The sequence below is a fragment of the Macaca thibetana genome, chromosome 2, assembly GCF_024542745.1.
Source record: "Macaca thibetana thibetana isolate TM-01 chromosome 2, ASM2454274v1, whole genome shotgun sequence".
Classification (NCBI taxonomy): Eukaryota; Metazoa; Chordata; class Mammalia; order Primates; family Cercopithecidae; genus Macaca; species Macaca thibetana.
In genome coordinates, this window is record NC_065579.1 from 72,181,915 (window position 1) to 72,207,705 (window position 25,791).

The 25,791-nt window shown below is 36.4% G+C and overlaps 1 protein-coding gene across 1 annotated transcript in view; it reads left to right on the plus strand.

The window, feature by feature from the left end:
* Positions 1-23,966, plus strand: part of LOC126948943 (EGF-like and EMI domain-containing protein 1) — a 491,125-nt gene extending 467,159 nt beyond the window's left edge. Inside the window, exon 5 of the mRNA XM_050781377.1 lies at positions 21,984-23,966. Coding sequence (XP_050637334.1) covers positions 21,984-22,114 — 131 coding nt within the window. The 3' untranslated portion in view covers positions 22,115-23,966. The remainder of the gene's footprint in view (positions 1-21,983) is intronic.
* Positions 23,967-25,791: the final 1,825 nt, after the last annotated feature.

A 25,791-nucleotide genomic window follows, 5' to 3' on the forward strand; every position in this document is an offset into this window, starting at 1 on the left:
GAAGTCTCCCACTATTATTGTATGGGACTCTAAGTCTCTTTGTAAGTCTCTAAGTACTTGCTTTATGAATCTGGGTGCTCCTGTGTTGGGTGCATATATATTTAGGAGAGTTAGCTCTTCCTGTTGAATTGATCCTTTTACCATTATGAAATGGCCTTCTTTGTCTCTTTTGATCTTTGATGGTTTAAAGTCTGTTTTATCAGAGACTAGTATTGCAACCCTTACTTTTTTTTGTTCTCCATTTGCTTGGTAAATCTTCCTCCATCCCTTTATTTTGAGCCTATGTATGTCTCTGCACGTGAGATGGGTCTCCTGAATACAGCAGACTGATGGGTCTTGACTCTTTATCCAGTTTGCCAGTCTGTGTCTTTTAATTGGAGCATTTAGTCCATTTACATTTAAGGTTAAGATTGTTATGTGTGAACTTGATCCTGCCATTATGATATTAACTGGTTATTTTGCTCGTTAGTTGATGCAGTTTCTTCCTAGCCTCGATGGTCTTTACATTTTGGCATGGTTTTGCAATGGCTGGTACCGGTTGTTCCTTTCCATGTTTAGTGCTTCCTTCAGGGTCTCTTGTAAGGCAGGCCTAGTGGTGACAAAATCTCTAAGCATTTGCTTATCTGTAAAGGATTTTATTTCTCCTTCACTTATGAAACTTAGTTTGGCTGGAAATGAAATTCTGGGTTGAAAATTCTTTTCTTTAAGAATGTTGAATATTGGCCCCCACTCTCTTCTGGCTTGTAGAGTTTCTGCCGAGAGATCTGCTGTTAGTCTGATGGGCTTCCCTTTGTGGATAACCCGACCTTTCTCTCTGGCTGCCCTTAAGATTTTTTCCTTCATTTCAACTTTGGTGAATCTGGCAATTATGTGTCTTGGAGTTGCTCTTCTCGAGGAGTATCTTTGTGGCGTTCTCTGTATTTCCTGGATTTGAATGTTGGCCTGCCCTACTAGGTTGGGGAAGTTCTCCTGGATGATATCCTGAAGAGTGTTTTCCAACTTGGTTCCATTTTCCCCCTCACTTTCAGGCACCCCTATCAGACGTAGATTTGGTCTTTTTACATAATCCCATACTTCTTGCAGGCTTTGTTCATTTCTTTTTCTTCTTTTTTCTTTTGGTTTCTCTTCTCGCTTCATTTCGTTCATATGATCCTCAATCGCTGATACTCTTTCTTCCAGTTGATCAAGTTGGTTACTGAAGCTTGTGCATTTGTCACGTATTTCTCATGTCATGGTTTTCATCTCTTTCATTTCATTTATGACCTTCTCTGCATTAATTACTCTAGCCATCAATTCTTCCACTTTTTTTTCAAGATTTTTAGTTTCTTTGCGCTGGGTACGTAATTCCTCCTTTAGCTCTGAGAAATTTGATGGACTGAAGCCTTCTTCTCTCAACTCGTCAAAGTCCTTCTCCGTCCAGCTTTGATCCGTTGCTGGCGATGAGCTGCGCTCCTTTGCCGGGGGAGATGCGCTCTTATTTTTTGAATTTCCAGCTTTTCTGCCCTGCTTCTTCCCCATCTTTGTGATTTTATCTGCCTCTGGTCTTTGATGATGATGGTGACGTACTGATGGGGTTTTGGTGTAGGTGTCCTTCCTGTTTGATAGTTTTCCTTCTAACAGTCAGGACCCTCAGCTGTAGGTCTGCTGGAGATTGCTTGAGGTCCACTCCAGACCCTGTTTGCCTGGGTGTCAGCAGCAGAGGCTGCAGAAGATAGAATATTGCTGAACAGCAAGTGTACCTGTCTGATTCTTGCTTTGGAGGCTTTCTCTCAGGGGTGTACTCCACCCTGTGAGGTGTGGGGTGTCAGACTGCCCCTAGTGGGGGATGTCTCCCAGTTAGGCTACTCAGGGGTCAGGGACCCACTTGAGCAGGCAGTCTGTCCCTTCTCAGATCTCAACCTCCGTGTTGGGAGATCCACTGCACTCTTCAAAGCTGTCAGACAGAGTCGTTTGCGTCTGCAGAGGTTTCTGCTGCTTTTGTGGTTGTTTAGTGTGCCCTGTCCCCCAAGAATATAAATTAAGTGTTATTTAAGATATATTTAACTTGTTACCGTTAATTAATTTTATTAAATAGGTAATTTTTTATTATTTTATTTATTTCTTTTTTCTCCATATTTGATTATTATATTTTGCAAAAGTTTAAATATTTCATTTTTATCTTGGTATTTTGAGTAGAATGTTAATGGTAAAATAAATGTTCTATTATATATTTTAAAGTAACTTTATGTTCTTCTCATCTATATTTTCCTTTTCTCTGAGGCAGCTTCTTCTGTGCTTTTTCTCTTTTCTGAGAATGCGCGTTCTTCTACAACGTTGTGTAAGAGCAAATGCCAGGTTCATCATAAATAGATACAATCTTATAAATTAAAGTCTACCTCTAAATATAGTTTATATTTTGTGTTGAACTTCCCATTTTTGAAACATACATGATAAAACTCTGACCTACTACAGCACATTCTTCCAATTTCTAATCAATGTCCATTCAACCAGAGCACTAACTGCTTCATAAGCTAAATTAGAGTGCCTTCTTATTGCTGATAATTCTTGGTACAGCCTCTTGAGCATCAAGTGCAAATTTCAAGAGAATCCGTCCCTAGACAAATTCAGCGTTATCAGCCTGAATCCAGACAGCTTTTGCTTCCTTTTGAATGCTACTAGCCTGTACTTTTCCGTCTCTTTCATTTGTGCTGCCTTTGTGAATCCACAAAATCACATTCAGAACAGTAGTGGAAGAAAGAGCACAGGGGTTAGACGCATGTTTCTTTACTAAAGCACTTCAGCCCTTACAAATTTATCTTCCTTGTTCAATTCTCACTGAGAACCTCATCTATGTCTTGTTTGCCTGCAGTCAGAAAGTCTTAAATGATAAGCCTGACAATGTATTTTTCTAACATTGTCACATCAGGTGCTAACAGAGTTCTCCCTTTTGGAATCAGATACACTCTCTAAAAATGAATGACTTAAATCTTGGTCCATCCTGTGACATTTGTTGAAATATTTCTAACATCAGCCAAATATATTCTTGGTACCACTGGCTCTTTTGGATCAAAGATTTGTCTCTTGATAAGTGAATTGTTTTCTTATATCTCTTTGAGGTTAAGCAAGTTATTTTGTTACCAAGTATGTATATATTATTATTCATTTTAAATTAATACATCTCTCTTAGGTATCTACTATCCCCAAGATATTATGCTAAGTGCCAGGGGTCATTTACTTCTAGATCTAATGAAGCCTTTAGATAATTTTTCATGTCCCAGCTGAAATTCCTCATCTTTCATAAAGATTTGTCTCTTGATAAGTGAATTGTTTTATTATATCTCTTTTAGGTTAAGCAAGTATTTTGTTACCAAGTATGTATATTATTATTCATTTTAAATTAATACATCTCTCTTGGGTATCTACTATTCCCAAGACTAGAGGTGGAATTGTGCATGAGCTGATGCTCCAAGTCCCTGGTGTGTGCTCCATTGTCCCACCTGACTAAAAGGAAATTCCAAGATAAAAGGAAATTCCAAGATAAAATTAATAGATATTTCAAGATGGTGAGCAGGGGCCATCAAACCCTGAGCATGGGACACTTCTAAGTTCAGGGCCCTTTGTAATTACACCAGTCACTTGTTCATGAAGCTGGTGCTGAGTATGTGTGTTTGTGCACACGTGCATGTGTGTGGTGTGTGTGTGAGGATGTATCTTAAGGGGGGCACATATTAAAAGCTTAGAATAGTCACTGCAGAATTCTATAGGGAATCAACATGTGTTGAATGGTAAATAATACATAGTTCCTTCAGTAATGCTGTGTTTCATGAGTGTCTTTGGAGGTAAAGCAGAATAAGTGGATGGCAGAGCCACATTATGATTACTGTGGGCCCTGGGCACTTTCATTTTACTGGACCTCTTTCTCCATAGTACAAAACTAAAATGTACGATTTATAACTGCATTGGTATAGAGGTGACTATGTTAATATTATACAGGAAAATATTTTTCAACCTTAAATTTTTTTCCTCTGATTTAAAGATATTAAAACATATATGTGGGCCTCTAAAAGTATTGTGGGTTTTAGGCACAATGCCTGATGGATAAGTTGGCACCTGTGGATAGTGGGTATCAGTCAGAAATGGCACAGTACTTGAAGTATAGGATCAGGGGAAGGGATTTTGGAGAGCCAGTGGGGACAGCATGATACCCTGGCTGGGTGAAAAAGGGTAAGGGAAGGCTTGAGGGAATGATGAATTAGGAGTCAGGGTGAAAGGAGAGGTAAGTTGTCAAATGGAAGTTTGGGGTCAGATGGAGAAATAGGCTAAGTCTTTTGGTGTTGAATCACTTAAAAATGAAAAGGTTACCTGCTTTTGTCTAGAGATTAAAATTCAGTCATTTGCCACATGACTGTTTTATTTTTATGTTTAATTTTATTCATTTGCTTTGTTATATGTACCTTATATTGTCATCAATAAATTAATTCTCTAGCAAATAAATTCTAGGAAAACACTTTAGTTTATTCTTAAACTTTGAAATGGAAAGAGCTCTAAATTATATTTTTTCATTCTAATTTTTTGACTGAGATTAACAACATCAATGAGAAAAGAAATATTGCTTTTTTTCAGTTGGGACATTAAAATATAATCAATGCCCAATTTTTTGTGCACAGTAACTTAAGGGTTTTGAATTCAGCACATTTATACTTTATAAGTGCTAATGTTTCTGGAATTATTTTAAGCAATATAGCATCAGATTATATATGAGCTATTTTATAATATTAGAAGTCATATTTAACTACAGGTTAAGTGACTACATTAACAGGGAATACAATTATTTTAATGGATTTTTAATTAAATGCTTAAGTCCTAGATAGTCTGGAGGTGCACTTTCAATTAAATTGATCTTTCTTGGAGGTTTGGTTGAAAGCTGTTGGCAAGAAGAAAAAAAAGATTCTGTGTTTAGTTTTGGTAAACATCAGACAAAGAAAGGTACAAGAAAGAACAGTAGAATGTAATTTAGTAACAGGTGAGAAACATAAACAGACATCTCACTAACTGTATAACTTGTCTATAGCTGTATGAAATATCTATTCTTAGTAGTATTAAAGTACAAAGAAAGGTACCAATTTTACTACATAAATTAATTAGCAAAGTATTGCATTGTTTTATTCATTTTATCTTTTATATACAATTTTTTATGTTTTAAATATCTCTTTTTCTCTGATTCAAAAACCATATAATTACGGATTTTTCTCCCTTTTCAAATGTCGTGTAATGTGGTTATGTCACATAAATACCAAAAGACAAGTGGGAGGAGGAGAAGTAGCAGCAGGAGGGATAAGAAGACATAGGAAAGATAAAACAGCAAGCTCCCTACAGCTGAAAGTATTTAATCAGAGTCTGAATAGCCATTTGTTTAAAATGTTGATGAAGGGACTCCTATAGTGTACCTTTTCGAGTAGTTTATCTTCTAAGGTCCTTTCAAACCCTACAACTGGATAATTCAGTGATTTCTAATGTTATTAATAAAAATTCTTACTAGGGGAGAAAAACAAATGGCATTAGAAGTGACACAATTTAACTATCTTCACGAACATGTAACGCAAATTCAAGCTTTTGTACTATAAATAAAGAGCAAATTTCAGGCATCCTTTTTATTTTGTCATTAAACCGTAGGCTGTATTTGAGGCATTAAGTAAATGGAAAAAATAGTTTCTTAATTATTTGGGAACTTTTAATACACAGCTACCTTAAATCTTACAGTTTAGAATTTTTTCTAAGTGTGATCCTTGGCATATAGTATCAGAATCATCTGGAGAGCTAGCTAAAATGCACATGCCAGTACCCTGAAACTGCTGGATCACAAAATGTGGAGAATAAGTCGTAAGAATCTTCATTTTAAACTAATTTCCCAAGTTATTCTTATGCACCCACGTTTAAGTACTACTTATTGTGCTCTTGAAACTCAAAGTGTGATCCATGACCAGCAACATGAACATCGCCTGGAGTTTGTTAGAAATGCAGAATCTTAGGCCCTACCCCATACCTATAGAATCAGAATAATCATTTTAACAAGACTCCTAGGTATTTGAGGTACATTTTAAAGTCTAGCAAGCCCTAATTAGAAAATATCCAAAGAGTGACAAAATGAAGTCAAAATGTGACTGTTTTGTCAAGTATATAACCAGTGATTTACTTCCACTCAACAAATATTCATTGAAAATAGACACTGTAGGCTGGGTGCGGTGGCTCACGCCTATAATCCTACCACTTTGGGAGGCCGAGGCGGGTGGATCACAAGGTCAGCAGATGGAGACTGCCTTGGCTAACACGGTGAAACCCTGTATCTACTAAAAAATACAAAAAATTAGCTGGACGTGATGGCGGGCGCCTGTAGTCCCAGCTACTCGGGAGGCTAAGGCAGGACAATAGCATGAACTGGGGAGGCCTCAGAGCTTACAGTGAGACAAGATTGTGCCACGGCACTCCACCTTGGGTGACAGAGCAAGACTCCGTCTCAAAAAAAAAAAAAAAAAAAAAAAGTAAAATAAACATTGTAACAGCTAATATTTGAGAATAAATGAAAGTATATCCTCATGAAATCAATAATCACAACATCATTTGGTAAATAAGGGATTTTTAACTATTTTAATTCTCTAAAATAATTTTACAAAGGATAAACAATTGACATTTTTCACTGATTTAAGAATGAAACAGATTATGTGTACTAGAAGAAAATGATGTGAATTTTTAATTGTGAGTCCCACTTTTATAATTTTATATATTTTAATTGGTATACAACTAATTTTATTGATGCTCTCAGTCACCACATTCTATGTATTTGGTAATGTGATACAGTGAAGATCTGGGGGCAACACCACAAAAGTATTATCTAAGTGGTAGGGAAAGTGCCACCTTTAGAATGGCTATATAAGCTCCAATCAGAATGACACTCTCACAAATAACAATAAACTCAATATTTGCATATTTGTTTATTATTATTTTTTTAAATTAGCTCACATCACAAAAATAGAGAGATTGTAGAAGGAAATCAAGTTGGAAGAAGAGGGAGATTGTAGAAGGAAATCAAGTTGGAAAAAGAGGGTACAGTGATTTTCACATTTTTAAGTGTTTCAGCCTGCAGACAGACTCATATCTGCACCTTGTGGGCAGCTATGATGGTGACACAAAAATTAGCAGAGGGTTTTCCTCAAGTATTAGCAGGGTACTGATCAACACATGCATGTGAGGAAGTCACACAAGGCTGGAGAAAGGAGCACTCAAAAGTATTAGAGAGAAAAAACAGTTGACAATAATGTTCACATAAAGATAGGAATCATCCCTCTTCTCACCAACCATGCTAGAAAACCTCACAACTCACAAAACACTGGGATGAATAGTCAATTACATTCCTTGGTATTATTAGCCTTTGACTGAAAACTGTTCATGTCTTATATACCAAGTCTTAAAAGCAAGATGCAAAAGGATCAAACTGTTTCCAAGTAACAACTACATTTGTGAGCAACGCTCAATAATATTTAGAAGAATACAGAGCGGTCCAGCATTTAACAAGGTAAAATTCAATGTCTGGAATTCAATAAAAAATTAGTAGCATGCAAGGAAGCATAGATGCATGACTCATCATGAAGAGAAAAATCAATAAAAACTGAGGTCACTGATGTGTTTTTTTAATCCAAGAGTGGAGGGAAAGTAATAAGATTTCTTTAAAACAAGTAAGTAGAAATTCTTGCTATCTTTTCTTAAGCAAACAGAAAAAGAAAACATAGTTGTTTTGTATCTCCTTCACTTTCCTGGAAATTCTATCCTCTAACTTGTGGAAAAAATAAGAAATCTTACAGGATAGGAAGGTAATTTGAGGAGTATGTCAGATTTCCCTAAATAATATGTCTTTAGGCATTCAGAATATACAGACCTCTTATTTCTGACTGCAAAAATAGCTAGTTGATTATTACATTTTGCTGAAAAGGATACTAAGCTTATAGTTGGATAAAATTCACCAAACATTGTAGAGGTAGAGGAGGAAAGAGAGAAAAATAAAATAGGGAGGGGAGAGAGCAGACTGTATGACTAGTAATAACAGAGCAAACTATTTTGAAATATAAAATAAAAGTTAAGTAGTCAAATGCATGAGCATAAGTTGGAAAGGTATATATGGATTACTGAAGAGAAGAAGTACATGCCTAGCCCTCATAAGACAACCTCTCTTCCACAGTTAGAATCTCTGTGCCACCAATGATAATCTAGTATCCCAAAAGGAAAAACAATATGTAACAAATGTTATAGAACATGAAGTATCATGAAATCAGCCATGAAAATCAAGAAGTATACATGATTCTATTTGTTTTGGTACACAGAAATTATTTCTTTTCATAAAAATACAAACTAAAAGTACAGGACGGTATAAATAAAATCATGTGCAGAGGTCCATTATGGTTATATCGGCTTTCCCATCAACTCTTCCATCCATCTTAGTCATTCTTTATCTCTCACTGTGTGAAGAGGATGTTTCTCTTGTCTAGTTTATCATTTGACACTTGATCGGTTAGTGGCTAGAATTAGATAACAAGCCAGGCATTTGGTGGGATAAATGGAAGGAGAGAGAGGGGAGGGGTTCTGTGTAAAGGAAATTGTTATCAGAACTTCCATAGACATTTTATCATCTAGCTGTTTATGCTATTCTCATCTGAGCAAAGCAAAAATTATTAAACCAGCAAGGGTCATAAACATGAACAGCATGCTTATTTAAAAAAATGTTGACCACAGACTCAAAGTTATCTGATTTTTTTATCTTAATTCAAATCTGAGATCCATCACTAACAGGACTTGTGCATATCTCCTAATTTCTTGAAGTCTTAAAATCGTTTCATTATCTTTAAAATTCATAGTAATTCTTATCTTTTAAAGTTTCAGAGAGGACAAAAGGGGACAAAATCAATTAAAGTCAAACAAGGTAGGAAGCCAAGACATGCCAGTTCCCTATCTGCCACTCCTCTTTCTTAGATTACCCAGAATGTAGAACCATTGGCCATAAAACAGTCTGTAGACAGGAGGCCTGATGGAGTAACAGTCAACAATGTTTACCTGCTCTGATAAATATTTTCATTGTCATGGCATATGGGAGCTCCCAAAATATTACCCCAAGCATACAGTTACTGGCTCAACAGAAACATGAACAATGACTTAGAGATATCCTGAGAATAATAATTCCTGTCTCATAGGGTTTTAGGAAGAACAAAGAAGTGGCTTGTCTTATGTCAGGAATATGGAATAGCAGATGCATTTCTCTAAAGATGCTCTTTGAGTCATCCAGGATGGTGGGCTCATTTCTGAGATAACCCTGGATTAATCAAGACTCTTTGTTGTAACTAAGTGAAATTTACTTAACATCAGCTTAAATTGCTGCTGCTACTGTTTTTTGGGAGGAAGTATTATAATATGTAACTGAAAAATGCAGATATTACCCAGCTTTCAGGCAGAATTGTATCCAGGCACATAAACGCTGTCTTCAGAGGGCTGTCTCTTTTCATTTCCCAGGTCTACCTTTCTCTAGGTTGTCTTTATTCTCAGGTAGACTCTCCCTATGGTGAAAAACACATCCCCTGGAAGCTGGAAGTTTTCACTGTCTCTGTAATGGATGATTCCAGAGAAAAGGTAGTGGTGTTGGTTTGTTTCCTAACAGCCTTAGCAAAAGTCCCTGGTAGAATTTTACTTCATTTGGCTTGGGTCATATGCCCTTTCTTAATCTACTGCTTATGACTAGAAAGATGGAGTCCTCAGGTTGTCTCAGCCAGGGTGCCTGTGCCCACCCTATGGTTCTCTGGTGCTTCTGGGGCATGGGAATGGGAATAGCCCCCCACTTCATCCCAGCATATGTATGAGGAGTTCTATAATCAGAGAAAAGAAAGGAGGAAAAAAGTTCTATGCAGGTAAATGCATTACTAGAGCCTTTCAGAGTTAGTATTCATTCATCATTATTACAGTTTCTATCAAACTCCTAAGCATGATATAAACTATAAGGTTTCTGTGTGTTAAGAAATAACCAGGTCATTTTAGTTAGTTTGACCAGCTTGGTTGGGATGTGGAGTGGAGTCAGTTAGAAGGAGTAAGGTCAGTTGGAGAGATGGAAGAAAAAGAGGTTGATTCCTGAACACCATTTCTGACTTTCAATTCCCAGCTTGTGGAGCCTCATCCTGCTCCTCCAGCTCCCCAGTGACCCAGAGCTGTACAAAGTCGCAAGGCTTTCCCACCTACTATGGACCAAGCACTGAAATAGGTACTAGAAACACAGTGGTAAGAAAAATGAATGCCATCTCTGCACTCAGCAAGCTAAGGATATAGTACAATAGTTGTTGTTTCCTGGGTTGGGTATTTGTGTCCTTGCTGTTCTTTAGAAATCACCTAATTAAAAAAAAAAAAGAAATCCCACCCATGGGCCAGGTGGAGTGGCTCATGCCTGTAATCCCAGCATTTTGGAAGTTGAGGCGGACAATTCACCTGAGGTCAGGAGACACATCAGCATGACATCTTTTCTGTCCCCCTTCTGAGTTAACACAAAGGATCAAGTGGTTGAATCAGGCTCAAGAAGACAAGGAATCAACAGGAATTGATAGAATACGAAGAAGACAGGAAAATCCTCTACTATTCCCTAGGTCCTTCCATTCTGCAACAAACATGCTCTCTCTAACCCCAAGTAGTAGATGATCATGGGCGTGATTTTTTTTTTTTTTTTTTTTTTTTTTTTTGAGACAGGGTCTGACTCTGTCCCCCAGACTTGAGTGCAGTGGTGCAATTCCGGCTCACTGCAGCCTCCCCCTCTCTGGTTCAAACGATTCTCCTGCTTCAGCCCCCCAGTAGCTAGGATTACATAGGCATGCGCCACCACACCCAGCTAATTTTTGTGTTCTTAGTAGAGATGGGGTTTTGCCATGTTGCCCAGGCTGGTCTTAAACTCCTGACCTCAGGTGAATTGTCCGCCTCAACTTCCAAAATGCTGGGATTACAGGCATGAGCCACTCCACCTGGCCCATGGGTGGGATTTCTTTTTTTTTTTTTTTTAATTATACTTTAAGTTGTAGGGAACATGCCCACAATGTGAAGGTTTGTTACATACGTATACATGTGCCATGTTGGTGTGCCGCACCAGTTAACTCATTATCTACATTAGGTATATCTCCTAATGCTATCCCTCCCCTTCACCCCACCCCACAACAGGCCCTGGTGTGTGATGTTCCCCACCCTGTGTCCAAGCATTCTTTTGTTCAATTCCCACCTATAGGTGAGAACATGTGGTGTTTGGTTTTCTGTCCTTGCAATAGTTTGCTCAGAATGATGGTTTTTAGCTTCATCCATGTCCCTACAAAGGACATTAACTCATCCTTTTTATGGCTGCATAGTATTCCATGGTGTATATGTGCCACATTTTCTTAATTGGGTTGGACATTTGGGTTGGTTCCAAGTCTTTGCTATTGTGAATAGTGCTGCAATAAACATACGTGTGCACATATCTTTATAGCAGCATGATTTATAATCCTTTGGGTATATGCCCAGTAATGGGGTGGCTGGGTCAAATGGTATTTCTAGTTCTAGATCCTTGAGGAATCACCCATGTCTTCCACAATGGTTGAACTAGTTTACAGTCCCACCAACAGTGTAAAAGCATTCCTATGTCTCTACATCTTCTCCAGTACCTGTTGTTTCCTGACTTTTTAATGATCACCATTTTAACTGGTGTGAGATGGTATCTCATTGTGGTTATGATTTGCATTTCTCTGATGGCCAGTGATGATGAGCATTTTTTCATGTGTCTGTTGGTTGTATAAATATCTTCTTTTGAGAAGTGTCTGTTCATATCCTTTGCCCACTTTTTGATGGGGTTGTTTGATTTTTTAATTTGTTTAAATTTGTTTAAGTTCTTTGTAGATTCTGGATATTAGCCCTTTGTCAGATGGGTAGATTGTAAAAATTTTCTCCCATTCTGTAGGTTGCCTGTTCACTCTGATGGTAGTTTCTTTTGCTGTGCAGAAGCTCTTTAGTTTAATTAGATCCCATTTGTCTATTTTGGCTTTTGTTGCCGTTGCTTTTGGTGTTTTAGTCATGAGGACCTTGCCCATGCCTATGTCCTGAATGGTATTGCCTAGATTTTCTCCTAGGGTTTTTATAGTTTTAAGTCTTTTAAGTCTAACATTTAAGTCTTTAATCCATCTGGAATTAATTTTTGTATAAGACGTAAGGAAGAGATCCAGTTTCAGTTTTCTACATATGGCTAGCCAGTTTTCCCACCACCATTTATTGAATAGGGATTCCTTTCTCCATTTCTTGTTTTTGTCAGGTTTGTCAAAGATCAGATTGTTGTAGATGTGTGTTATTATTTCTAAGGGCTCTATTCTGTTACATTGATCTGTATCTCTGTTTTGGTACCAGTACCATGCTGTTTTGGTTACTGTAGCCTTGTAGTATAGTTTGAGTTCGGTAGTGTGATGCCTCCAGCTTTGTTCTTTTGGCTTAGGATTGTCTTGGCAATGCAGACTCTTTTTTGGTTCTATATGAACTTTAAAGTAGTTTTTTCCAATTCTGTGAAGAAAGTCGTTGGTAGCTTGATGGGGATGGCATTGAATCTATAAATAACCTTGGGCAGTATGGCCATTTTCACGATATTGATTCTTCCTACCCATGAGCATGGAATGTTGTTCCATTTGTTTGTGTCCTCTTTTATTTCATTGAGCAGTGGTTTGTAGTTTTCCTTGAAGAGGTCCTTCCCATCCGTTTAAGTTGGATTCCTAGGTATTTTATTCTCTTTGAAGCAATTGTGAATGGGATTATTCTGCATACTACTGTCAAGAACTGTGCAATGTTTGAGATTTTACTCTACTTCTATATTGACAAGCTTTGACTGTTTCACAGTTGCTGACAGAAGATACGAGATTCCTGGGTCAGAAACAAAAGACATTATTACTCATGACAAAAGGAGCAGCCAGGCCTTCATTTGTTTGTGTGAATTCCCCGTGTTCCCCCAAATCTCACAACAAAGACACACAAACAGCCCATTATGAATGCCTGCACCTGCAATTAGTTACATTATATCAGGGAAACACTGAGCTTAGGGCATCTACCGCTTTTATAGTTAGTGGAAACAAGTCTATTCTTTTTTGTCAAAGGAGATGTTAGCTCAGTTCTCTGTGGAACTATAGCCCTGAAAAATGGCTTGGGTAAAGATGATCAGAGCCCTGAATTCTTAGCATACCCAGCAAGAATATGTAGGGATAACCAGGGCCTGTGGCAGATTCTTTCTCAATGTATACTTTATTTTAGAATGCACTAATGTATTATCATTTGAGATTCTCAGTGGTTTGAGAATTCTGTTTCTCTTTTGTATCTTTAAATCATCTCTCTGTTGGTCCTTTTCAATGAGTAAACTTCTGCAAGTGTCATTCACCTTAAAAAAAACTTCCCCTCTTCCACTACCACACTCTACTGTACAACTACAACTTCCTCTCCTTAACAGTCAAACTTATTACAAGGCATGTCTTAATTCCCTTTCTTCCTTTATCTCCCACTTCTTTGTCAACCCAGCCCATTAAATCTGGTACCAGTGGAACCACTCCACTAACACAGCTATATATACTAAATAAATTACCAGTGTAGTAAAATATAGTATACTATATTATATACTAGTATATAATATAATTATATGTAGTAATATACCTATATAGTACATTCTTATACCATATATAACTCTATATAGTCTGTGTATATATATTTATATAAAACTGTATTAATGGAGTGGCTCAATTGGTACCAGATTTTAGTAAATATATATATGTTTTTATACTAAATACTAAAATACACAAAATTTATATTTATATAGTAAATATATATTTAGTGTGTGTGTATATATATATATACATATACATGTATTTTGTGTATGTGTATATATATAGTAGAGAGAGACAGATCACTGTGGTGTGGCATATAGAAGATATTGGAGGGTCCCATGGTGAACATGGAGAGAGCTGTTATTAGGTTACTGCAAACATCAGTGTAGTTCAAATTAGTGTGGTGACAGTGGAGATTAAAAATGGATGGACAGATTTGACATGTCTTAGAAGGTAACTTTGATACAGTGAAATCTGGGATTAGGTTGGTTGTGGATGAAGGAGGGGAAAGTGTCAAGGATGACTTCTAAGTTTCAGACTTGTATATGTAGATAGTAGTTGAAAAATCAGCTCACATTTTTCCCCTGATCTTAGCCCACATATTCAGCTGCCTAATAACATCCCCAGCTTTTCATCCCTTTTGATAATTTAAAAGAAAATGGATTTGGTGATCAGGCAAGGCAGAGATAAAACCAGAAACTTTAAACTGATAATATTTCATCATCTAATCAGAGCCACATTTACACAGGTGGAGAGAGAGGACCCAGTATGTATTTAAACTGTTGTTTTTATGTAATTCCAAGCAGATAAATATCCTCCTTTCCTCATTTACTAGAGGATGCTTAACTAGCCTTATTTTTTTTTTTTTTTGGCCTGAGAGATAATAACAAGAAGATAACAAAATTTGTCTTTGACTTATGTACTTGCCCATCAAAATATTTATTTCTAAAACTGATCTATTCATCTAATATGCAGTGTTTCTTCTCTTGTGCTATTTTGGTGAATGCCACAACCATCTATCCAATTATTCAAGGCAATTGACCCTGACTCTTTCTTCTGCATCACATTCACTTAATAACCAAGTCATACTGATTTATTCTCCTTAAGTTCTTTTATATCTGCCACATCTCTCTATTTCTTCTGCTACTAGCTTATGTCCTCATTGTCTTTCATCTGGATTTTGGCAACAGTTATTGGTTGGCTTCTCTGCCTTCTGTCTGCCACCCCTCTTATCTATTCTTCACTCTGTGAGTGCCCACTGCCTATAAAGTAAAGCTGTAACTCCTTAATGTAGTATAAAAGACTTTCCATGATCAGGCCCCTGCCTCATCTCTAGCAAAATCTTTTTCCACTTTAACTCTCCCTCTAGATAGACCAAACTAATTGCATATTCTATGAACATATGAACTCTCCTCCTATCCTTAGCACAAGATAAGTCCTTTAAGCTTTGTTCCTTCTTAGTACTGTCATTCTCTTCAAAAATCCTATTTACCTCTTTTCTAAACTAAGTGGATTTTGTTATTGCTTGGTGAATGCCTGTGCTAGAAAATTGGCAACTTCTTTTTATTTGCAGCAATAGCAGAAATTAGGAAAATAAAATCCACAGAGTTACCAGCATGCATTTATTTCCTACTTAATTAGATCTGACTTTCAAGATACCAGAGAGTCTAGCTGCCAAGAAAAGAAAAAAAGGAAACACACAGGATAAAGGATAAGATTAAAAAAAAAAAAAAAAAAAAGTAGGGTGATTCACCATGAAGAAACCATTCAAGAAGCCAACTTTAGTATCCCTGCCACTGTCAGGTGTTATCATGACTTTGTACAGGCAGTTTTATAAACACTAAGCATTTGCAGTCAAGATGAACCAAGATGAACCATCAAATTCATTACAATTTTGACAGAATATAATATCTCCAATAAATTCTGTAGAGAACAACTGGAAAGTATGACTTTTATATACTTTATGAAATACAGATTTAAGTCATTTTACAGATTGGAGGACAACAAATCTTTTTGAAAAGTAGATGTTACATTTAAGCTGCACTTGGTGATTTTCTCCCACTGTAAGCTGCTACAGTTTACAGCATGCATCAGTAAAGATAATTTTGTTTACAAGCAACAGAGTCATTTAACTAAAAAATAATTAAAGGGAGTTATTGGATCACCTAACAGAAGTTCAGAGATAGGGAGGACTTCAGGCATAGTTTAATCAGGGCTCCAACTCCAGTTCTCTATAATTTCTTCAGTTTTGTCCCGTATCGATTGACTTTATCTTTAGTGTAGCTTCACTCATGGAAGCAAAGTGGTTATGCAAAATGGTTCATATTCATACATTATAGTTTCCAGAGCAAGAGAGCATCTATGTCCCAGGATCCCCAGCCTATATGTTGAGCTTCCTACTGACTGGATCTCATCGGAAGTAATGCATTCCTCATGAGAAAGTCATATGCTAATGAAGGGACTACCTGATCCAATTACTTTGGTAAATATAGATGAGATTATGCCAAATAAAGCCCATCCTGGATTTGGAAGGGGGCAGTGTTTATCAATCCCACATAAACTACATGATATCTCTAAAGTGAAAGAGGTAAAATTTACCTATAGAAAACCTGAGAACACCCAGGTTTATTTAGTATGAAAGAAGGAAAATGGATGAATCCCAAACAGGCAACCAGCCAATACTCATTACAGACACAATTCATATTTGCTCCTCAGAAGATTTAGAGACTATTTTGTAACCAGATGTTTCAAGCTACTTGTCAGTAGTCATAAATGTCAAGAGTCTACTGCGAGGGTGAAAAGAGGGTAAACAGAGTCAAGGAACCCAATTCTGAGAAATTCCATCAGTGAGTATAGCTGCACTAAAAGACTGAATGGTGTGGATGACTCTCGAACTAATCATTCATTTATTCATTCATTCATCATCCATATGACATATATAGAGTGTTTAATCTATACCAGAAAATATTTAAGGCAATGGGATCTTTAACCCCTTAAGAAATTCATTCTATCAGGCACTCCAGAATTTTAAGGAAGAAATAAGCACTTTTGATATATAGAGTGATTGCCACTATAGTAGAACACAGGAAAGTAAGGCCACATGGAAAGCCTAGCAGAATCTTCACCAAACTCTTCAATATTTCCTCCAAACCTAACACTCTACAGTGCAATCTCCAACATAAAGCACCCTAGGAGCACTTATTTTCAATCAACAGGTATCTGAGAGTAGTATATTAAAAGGCAAAGGAAGAATAATTTATCTTACTCTGGTTCTCAGTTAAATGGTTACACAATCTAAAAGAAATAACATGAAATGATTTTGATTGTTTGGAAACAAAACAATCTCAGGGAGCTCTTAAGTGCAAAATACATTTGCTAATAATGTGCGTTCTTTTAAGATATTATATTATGTGACCATCTCAGGAAATAGTTTTGAGGGATACATAGAGCAAAAATATTTAGAGAAAGGACATTAAAAGGAAAAATAGCAGACACAGTTTATTCTTTTTGACAGTATTTTATAGCATAGAATCATGAAATCTTGGATCCACATCACAGCGGTAATGTTGAGAAAATTCTAATCACTTTATCCTTATTCCCAGTAGTGTCCTGGAACTCCAATTCTAAGAGCAAGACTTTCTGTAAGCATCTAGCATGAAGATGTAACTCAGAGAATTGTTGAAAAATTGTTTCTTCACATGAAGGATACTTGTTAATAACATTTTAATGTAATATTGAAATTTCTGGTTTTAACTTTGTTGGGCAGAATCTTGATAGCCAAGAAAATCACTTGTGACAGTTCCAGCATAAGCGTCTAATATCATAGCAATTTAACCCAGTTTCATCCTATATCGGAAGTATTCAATCAGAAAAGAAGTAACATTTCCTTCAGGTTAACAGAGGTAGATCATTTCTCATAATAGATAATGTTAAAATTGTCTTGAAATTACATAGTTTTGCTTACTCTAATACATATATGTATTTAAATATGTTGGTCTGAGTATAGATTTAGGAATTTGAACTGAATTGGCCTAATTTAATTAAACAACTGAGAAATTGAGCCAAATTATGATATTTGTGATTCATGTGACATTGATGGTTAAACAGACTACTTTCTACACTCTTACCAGTTGGAATTTATGGTCCACAGGCCAGTACATCAGAATTACCTTGTATCTAGTTAGAAAAGCAGAATCTCAGACCTCAGTTGCAGATCTACTAAATCAGCATCTGCATTTTAACAAAATCCCTAGGTAATTAAAACACTTACTGCACCAGACAATCTTAACTCTGGCTACACATTAGAATCACTTAGGGTGCTTTAAAAATGTTTTGATACCCAGGCCTTAGCCATGTCCAATTAATTCAGACCCTGTAAGGGTGGGACCCCGGCACTGGTATTTTTTGATGCTTACCAAGTGGTTCTAATGTGCTGCCAAGTTTGAGGACTATTGATTACACAATGCCCAATCAGTAAATTCAGTGTATTCTGAAAGGGCAAAAAGAAAAAAGAAGTCAAACCAATTGCTTAGTATTTGGTCCCACTCTATAAGTGATTGATTTTTTTTTTAACTTTTAATAAGTTCGCTTTGCTATGGTGTGAACACAGCCTATTATGTCTCAACCTGCCCAGAAATGTATTGTATTTTTAATCAAGAAGAGGAATGCTTTACCATCCAAATTAAATAAAAGGAGACTTAGGTTTGTTTTTCAATTTTACTTCCCTTTGCTGACCTTATTCTCTAGCCTGACAGATCTAAATGCTAAATTTCAGACAAACCACTGTACTTTTGGATTGTCCACTCTCCTCACCACGCACTCAATTCTCATTTTTCCCCTAAACCTAATGGACTTCCTGCCTCTGAATTTCTCTATTGTTCACTGCTCCTGCCATGCACTCTCACTTCATGGTCTTATATTGTTAGCTCTATTAGTTAGTGGAGTAAAAATATTGTTTAATTTCTACATATAATCTCAAGCATTACCATATACCAAAATCTGAGATATGAATAGGACAAACATCACAGCACAGTACATGTGGCCATCACTATCATCTCATTTTATAAATGAGGAAACTGAGTCTCAGAGAGGCAAGGTAACTGGCTAATAAGTTTCAACACTGTTTTTTCCCAAGACTATTTGACTCAAAATACAGAGAAAGTTTGGTTTGTGTGTGTGTGTGCGTGTGTGTGTGTGTGTGTGTGTGTTATGCATGCTTATTTCAACTATGGTATAGTACTTTAATTAAAATTCTAGGACATATTAAGAATATAAACATGTTAGGCTGGGTGCAGTGGCTCACACATGTAATTCCAGCACTTTGGGAGGCCAAGCCGGGTGGATCACCTGAGGCCAGGAGCTGGAGACCCGCCTGGCCAACATGGTGAAACCCCGTCTCTACTGAAAATACAAAAATTATTCAGGTGTGGTGGCGGGCACCTGTAATCCCACCTACTCAGGAGGCTGAGACAGAAGAATCACTTGAACTCCGTGGGTGGAGGTTGCAGTGAGCCAAGATCACACCACTGCACTTCAGCCTGGGTGACACAGCGAGACTCAAAAAAAAAAAAAAAAAAAAAAAAAAGAATATGAACACATTAAAACATATTAAAAAGAACACTCATTCTCAAAATCTATGCCCACTCTTATCTTTGGAATGGACTCAGTGATTTTTCTTATTTTCACTAACTTTGTTTCTTTTGTCAGAAAACTATTGAAGTTTGGTGGGTGGGTCAAGGGAGGTGGTCATACTATATTGTTTTCTTTAAAATTTGTTTTCATTACGTAAGTTAACAACTGGATAACTTTTTCTTGTAAAACATTAGAACATCATAGATATGACTAAATCGTTTTGTCCAACATAGCCCCATGCATACCCTGCACTAAACCCATTTGAATACATTTTCTCCCCCCTCAGAAGTAGCATCTTTTAAGACATTTTCAATGTATTTAAATATATATGGCACATTGCAATAACTCTTGAGAATGGCAAAATCATTTGTGATCTAAAGCTTAGTATGCTCAAAAATTAAGAGTTGTACTTATGTCTGTCACTGATGGACATTTGGGTTGATTCCAAGTCTTTGCTATTGTGAATAGTGCTGCAATAAACATACGTGTGCATGTGTCTTTATAGCAGCATGATTTAAAATCCTTTGGGTATATACCCAGTAATGGGATGGCTGGGTCATATGGTACTTCTAAGAAAATGTGGCACATATACACCATGGAATACTATGCAGCCATAAAAAAGGATGAGTTTGTGTCCTTTGTAGGAACATGGATGCAGCTGGAAACCATCATTCTCAGCAAACTATCGCAAGAACAGAAAACCAAACACCGCATGTTCTCACTCATAGGTGGGAACTGAACAATGAGATCACTTGGACTCGGGAAGGGGAATATCACACACCGGGGCCTATCATGGGGGTGGGGGGAAGGATTGCATTGGGAGTTATACCTGATGTAAATGACGAGTTGATGGGTGCTGACAAGTTGATGGGTGCAGCACACCAACGTGGCACAAGTATACATATGTAACAAACCTGCACGTTATGCATATGTACCCCAGAACTTAAAGTATAATAATAATAAAAAAAAAAAGAGTTGTACTTATGTCTAAAATTTTAAAGCCTGGGAAGGATATCTAATTCGGGGTTTAACAGAATTAAGATTCAAAATTGTATCTTAACTCCACAGAATAATACCCTAAAGTCAGAAAGATAAAAATTTAGCCAGCATAAATATTGAACCCTGCATAAAAATACAAGTAACACATAGAGAATTCTGGTTTAACATTAGTTTATATGAAAAAGACCTAGAGGTTGGTTATCACAGACTCAAAACGTAATAAAAATCCTAGCACTTTGAAAAGTCAATAATTCTTATCTTTAAAATAAGATTCCTTTGAAAATATCAGCAATTATACCAGAATATCTACTTTTTAAAGGAAAATACTAAATTGTGTAAAATAGTGAGAACTAGTAGTTTTTAAGTATCGGATTTATTTGATGACTTATATCTTCTTTGTATATATTTTGTCTCCTTTATTTAAAAAATTCAATGCCAAGTAAAAGAAAACTATTTTGCTTCCCTTAGGTCATATCCTCTAGTCTTTATTACAGTACAAAGCACTCATTACAGATCATAGGATTTTAGCCTGAAAAGGTGCTATGAGTCATTGCAATAGTAATACTTCTCCATTTTGATGTCTTCTTGAATAAGGATCTTGCCCTATGGAATTTATGCTGCTTGTTGTAATGCTGATTGTCTAGTAGATTGACTATATTTTAGTGAAGAATGTTCATTCCTAATATTCTTGCTGGAATATCTGAGATTGGGAGCAGGGAAAACTATCTATTAGCAGGCATTCTATCCATTAGACACATGCGTTGCTATGCTAAATCTCCACCTTTCTGAAAGATGATTATTTCTTTGAAACTTGTCAAAAGTCATAGGTTTTTATTTAAAAATAAATCCCCAAACAAGAGCATTTAGAATTTCTTTATCCACCAGCTACCTGAAAATACCTCCCTAGGTTTATGGCTGTCTTCTTTTTGTGATTTTAGATACACAAGTACTGATTACACAGGGTACAAGGAAGTGTAGCTTCTGAGAGAGAAATTGATTTTTCTTTTCGAAACAGAAGATAAACATCATAATTCATTTATCATGACCTTGGCTGATCTTAAGACATAGGTGATCATGAATCTTGACCTCTTTCTATTTTTTCTAAAATTAAAGTAACCACCCATATAAACATGGTATTTCTGAAAATGGCATCTTGAGTGAGAAGGAAGAAGCTGAATCAGTGACACAAATGTATATTTTTAGGAACACCAAACCATGGTTTCATTTTAATTTATCTGTCTCTGCCCTGATGTTCATCATAGCACATGAGAAGGAGATTCAAGGTCTTGACTCTATTACTGGCTTTATTCAGCAGTGCCAGACCAATAATAGGTGTTTATCTACTAGCGTGTGTTGCTCCTGATAGAGTAGCTTATTGTAATTCTCCCCTCCAGTTTTCCTTCCCCAAGGAAATACCTATATCTCAGATCTGTCTAATTAACCAATATTTGAAGAATAGAAAATTATGAGCAATCCCTATGCTCATCATTGATGGGCTTTAAAAAGCTCAATAAAGTTTCTAGGTACATTTTCTTGTTTACACGATGAAACAAAATGGATCAAATAAGCAAAGATTTGTGGCAACAGAGCTGGTGCCTTTGTACAATATAACACATACTGTGTATCAAAGAAATATTGTGCCACTTCTTCGAAGCTGACATTGGAATGACATTGTAATCCTGACCATCTGTCTTCCTCCTCTAGATGTCGATGAATGTGCGGTGGTGAATGGAGGCTGCCAGCAGCGGTGTATTAACACTCTGGGCACCTTCCACTGGGAATGTGATACAGGATGGAGACTGCACGCTGACGAATGCACCTGCATAAATGAGTAAATATTAGAACCAGCTTGAAGCCGTTTTCAGTGAAAATCGACCTGCCCATGTAGAGGCAGGAAGGAAAGGTTTTTCTATTGTAAAAATATCTATAGAAGCTGACAGTTTTTAGTACAATTCTATCCCTTAGGATTTTTTTAAAAAGATATTTTGCTATTAAAAGACTACCAGACAAAAAATGAGGAAGGAGATATAGAAATTAACATTCACAAGCAAACCTTGAATCCCCAAATATGTGAATATTTCTGTAACATATAATTTCTACCATATACAGTAGAGTACACATTTGTTAGTTGTTGCTTATATACAAGCACAGCATAGAACTACAATAAAGTGAAGATACTGGGCCATTATAATTACTGGCAACAATGTCACTCATTTTAGACTAGACAGAACTAGACTCGGAACACCCTGATTAGAATTCAAGCCCCAGCAAAATTACAGCAGATTATATGCCAAGGATATTAGGATTGTTCAAGCACAGTCAAAACTACACACATGAAATCTGAAATTCTGTATGCTCATTGTGCATCAAAATTTCTTAATACTAGTTGGGGGTGGTAGGATTATTTTTGTCTTTGTATTTTTCTGAATTTTCTAAACTTCTTAAAATGGGCATATGGCACTTTCATAAACAGAAAAAAACAATAAACCTTAAAAATGCTATGTTTCCTGTATGACTTGTAAATGTTCCTTGTTGTTTTAACTGAAGTAATTTACATAAATTTTTTTTTCATTAAGTGATGATTCTCAGATCACATAAAAATGCATTCTAACTTCATCTCCAGGTCCCTTTTGAAAATATTTATATTAAAAAAGTAGCACTTTGTACAGCACAATTTAATTGCTGGCTTTTTGTTTATACGGTTTGTTAACTAGTTCATCCATACAAAATTGTTAGTATCTTATAATGTAGTATATAATTATGAAACTTGGAATTGAAATCAGCCAATTTCAACTAGCTGTTTAACATATACACCTCCTTCTTCTTAGCATATCTTTTGAGAAATAAAAAAAAATGGCAATGCAAACAGGTAAAGATGTCCTATTCATAGATCTGATTTTGATATAAGAAAACAGGTTCTGAGAGAAAAAGAAAAAACATCCTTGAATTCAAGTGAAGATACAAACAAAAGTCATATCCTAGGCTTCAAGGAGCTCAGTATCATAATGATTGTATTGATAGCAAGCACAGGTTGGGGGACATTAATATATGCATATTTAAATCAAAACAACCCTTTCTTGTTGTGGGATTACTGGTTTTAGCTGGAAGAATCCCTTTCCATCCTCATTTCCAATCTGCAAAGTCTCCAGCTGGTAACGTCTTTAAACTGCCACTATAACTTCTCTCAATCACAAAATACATAAGAGCAGCAGGATTATTTATACATGCAGATGGGATATTTATCAGTAAAAGTTTACCTGGTAAATTTTAGTTTCCGATATAAAAATTTTTTGCAAAGCAGTGATTTATATTAATCTACAATATCTAGTCTTTGTGATAAGGCAAAATAAACACTCTAGTCACCAACTAAATTGTGTTTATAGGTATAATTAATTTGGCAATTCCTAGTTATTTCTTAGTAAAATCATTAAATTCTTCCCTTGTTCCTTTCCATCAGTGTCCTTGAATTTTTCAGTTTTTTTAAGGACATCAGGTCAAAAGTGGAATTGGACAAGGATATTGTAGGTTATCCTTTCTATTTCTATTCCTTAAAAGCTGATCATTATTGTACATATACATGGGCACTATGATAATAGCTTACTTGCAGCTCCAAATGCTGATCTCCTTATGCAGAATCTTAACATGGGGAAAAATTAAATTTATATGTGCATACTGATACACATATACATCTCCCATTACGTGTGTGTGTGTGTGTATATATATATACCCAAAATACATATACACACACACACACACACACACACATATATATATATATAGAGAGAGAGAGAATTAAGCTAATAAGAAAGGTAGATTTCGTGACTGCCATCATTTAAAGTGTTTAACCCCTCGATATCATTCTACAGAAGTTACTGGACTAAAAGCCCAGCACTTGACCCTTGAAAAAATTTTGATGCCCTTTCCACTTACTACACTGAAGTTTTGGTTTCAAAGGGTGGGCTTAAGAATTTCAGCTGACACAGTTTACATTTACAGCAGTCTTTTTAAAAGGAGCCCAACAACAACTAAAGCACGTTACATTGAAATATACATAATGTGTAAGATTAAGAACAATAACGATTTGTTTATTTGTTCTGAAAAAAATGGTTTATTGCAAAGAATTGACTTTCAGGCTGGTCTGTATTCTGGGCTATCTTGTAAAAGGGGTAAGTTTTTTTTACTTTAATTTATTTATCTATTTTTGAAATTTCAACTTTTATTTTCGATTCATGGGGTACATGTGCAGGTTTGTAACATGGGAATACTGTGTGATGCTAAGGTTTGGGTTGCAATTGATCCATCACTCAGGCAGTGAGCATAGTACTCAACAGGTAGTTTTTCAACTCTTCCCCTCAACAAGTAGTTCCCCATGTCTATTGTTCCCATCCTTATGTCCAAGTGCATTCACTGTTTAGCTCCCACTTATAAGTGAAAAATATGTGATATTTGGTACTCTGTTTCTGTATTAATTCACTTAGGATAATGGCCTCCAGCTACATCCATGTTACTGCAAAGGATATGGTTTTGTTCTTTTACATGGCTGCATAGTATTCCATGGTGTATATGTACCACATTTTCTTTATGCGGCCCACCGCTGATGGGCATCTGGGTTGATTTCATGTCTTTGCTATTGTGAATACTGCTGCCATGAACATTCGAGTGAACATATCTTTTTGGTTGGAGAATTTTGTTTCCTTTGGGTGTATACCCAGTAATGGGATTGCTGGGTTGAATGGTTGTCCTACTTTTAATTGAGATATCTCCAAACTTCTCTCCACTAATAGTGATATTTTTTAAAAAATGAAACCATTAAATTGTCTCACATTCCCTTTGAGATTTTTTGCCTGGTAGAAAGCTGAATATGGTGGTTGGTGTTTAATAGGAGATTGTAATAGATGGAAGTTTATTATGATTCACAATAGCATCACAGAGAAGAAGATAAAGTTATGAAATGTTGTGATTTTGCCACATTAGAGTACTTGAAATTAAGTGCCTCCATTTCTTCCTTCCTCTTTTCCTTCTTTTCTTTCCTTTTCCCCATTCTGCTTACTAGTCATAGGATGAGACTAGTGTGACTTTTTGAGTTATAACCTCTGGTGCTTTTTGTACTTTATCTTAATCAAAACTACAATAAAGTAAACTCTCCACACACAGACACTTACAGAGTTTCAGATGGCTTCATTTCAAAAGGGTCTTCTTTCTCAGGGCTGTGCTCTTGTGGTGGTGTGTGTGTGGTGCTGACCAGTCAGCCTCCGTCAGAACAATCAAGCAGCACAGAGTGGTGTAAGGGAAGGAGTCCATGGCAGCTAGCTAAGGTGGCAGGAAGTATGAGTGCACAGGGCACGTGGCTCACCATACAAGCTGCTTGGACTGCTGATACAATGGGATCACAATAAATCTGGGGATCTTGGTTTAGTGGACCGCAGTTCGAACCCATGGATTTGTCTGCAAATTTTTGGAATGCGCCATTGCTTTGGAGGCCAGGGCCTTTCCTCAGATTCTTTAAGATGTC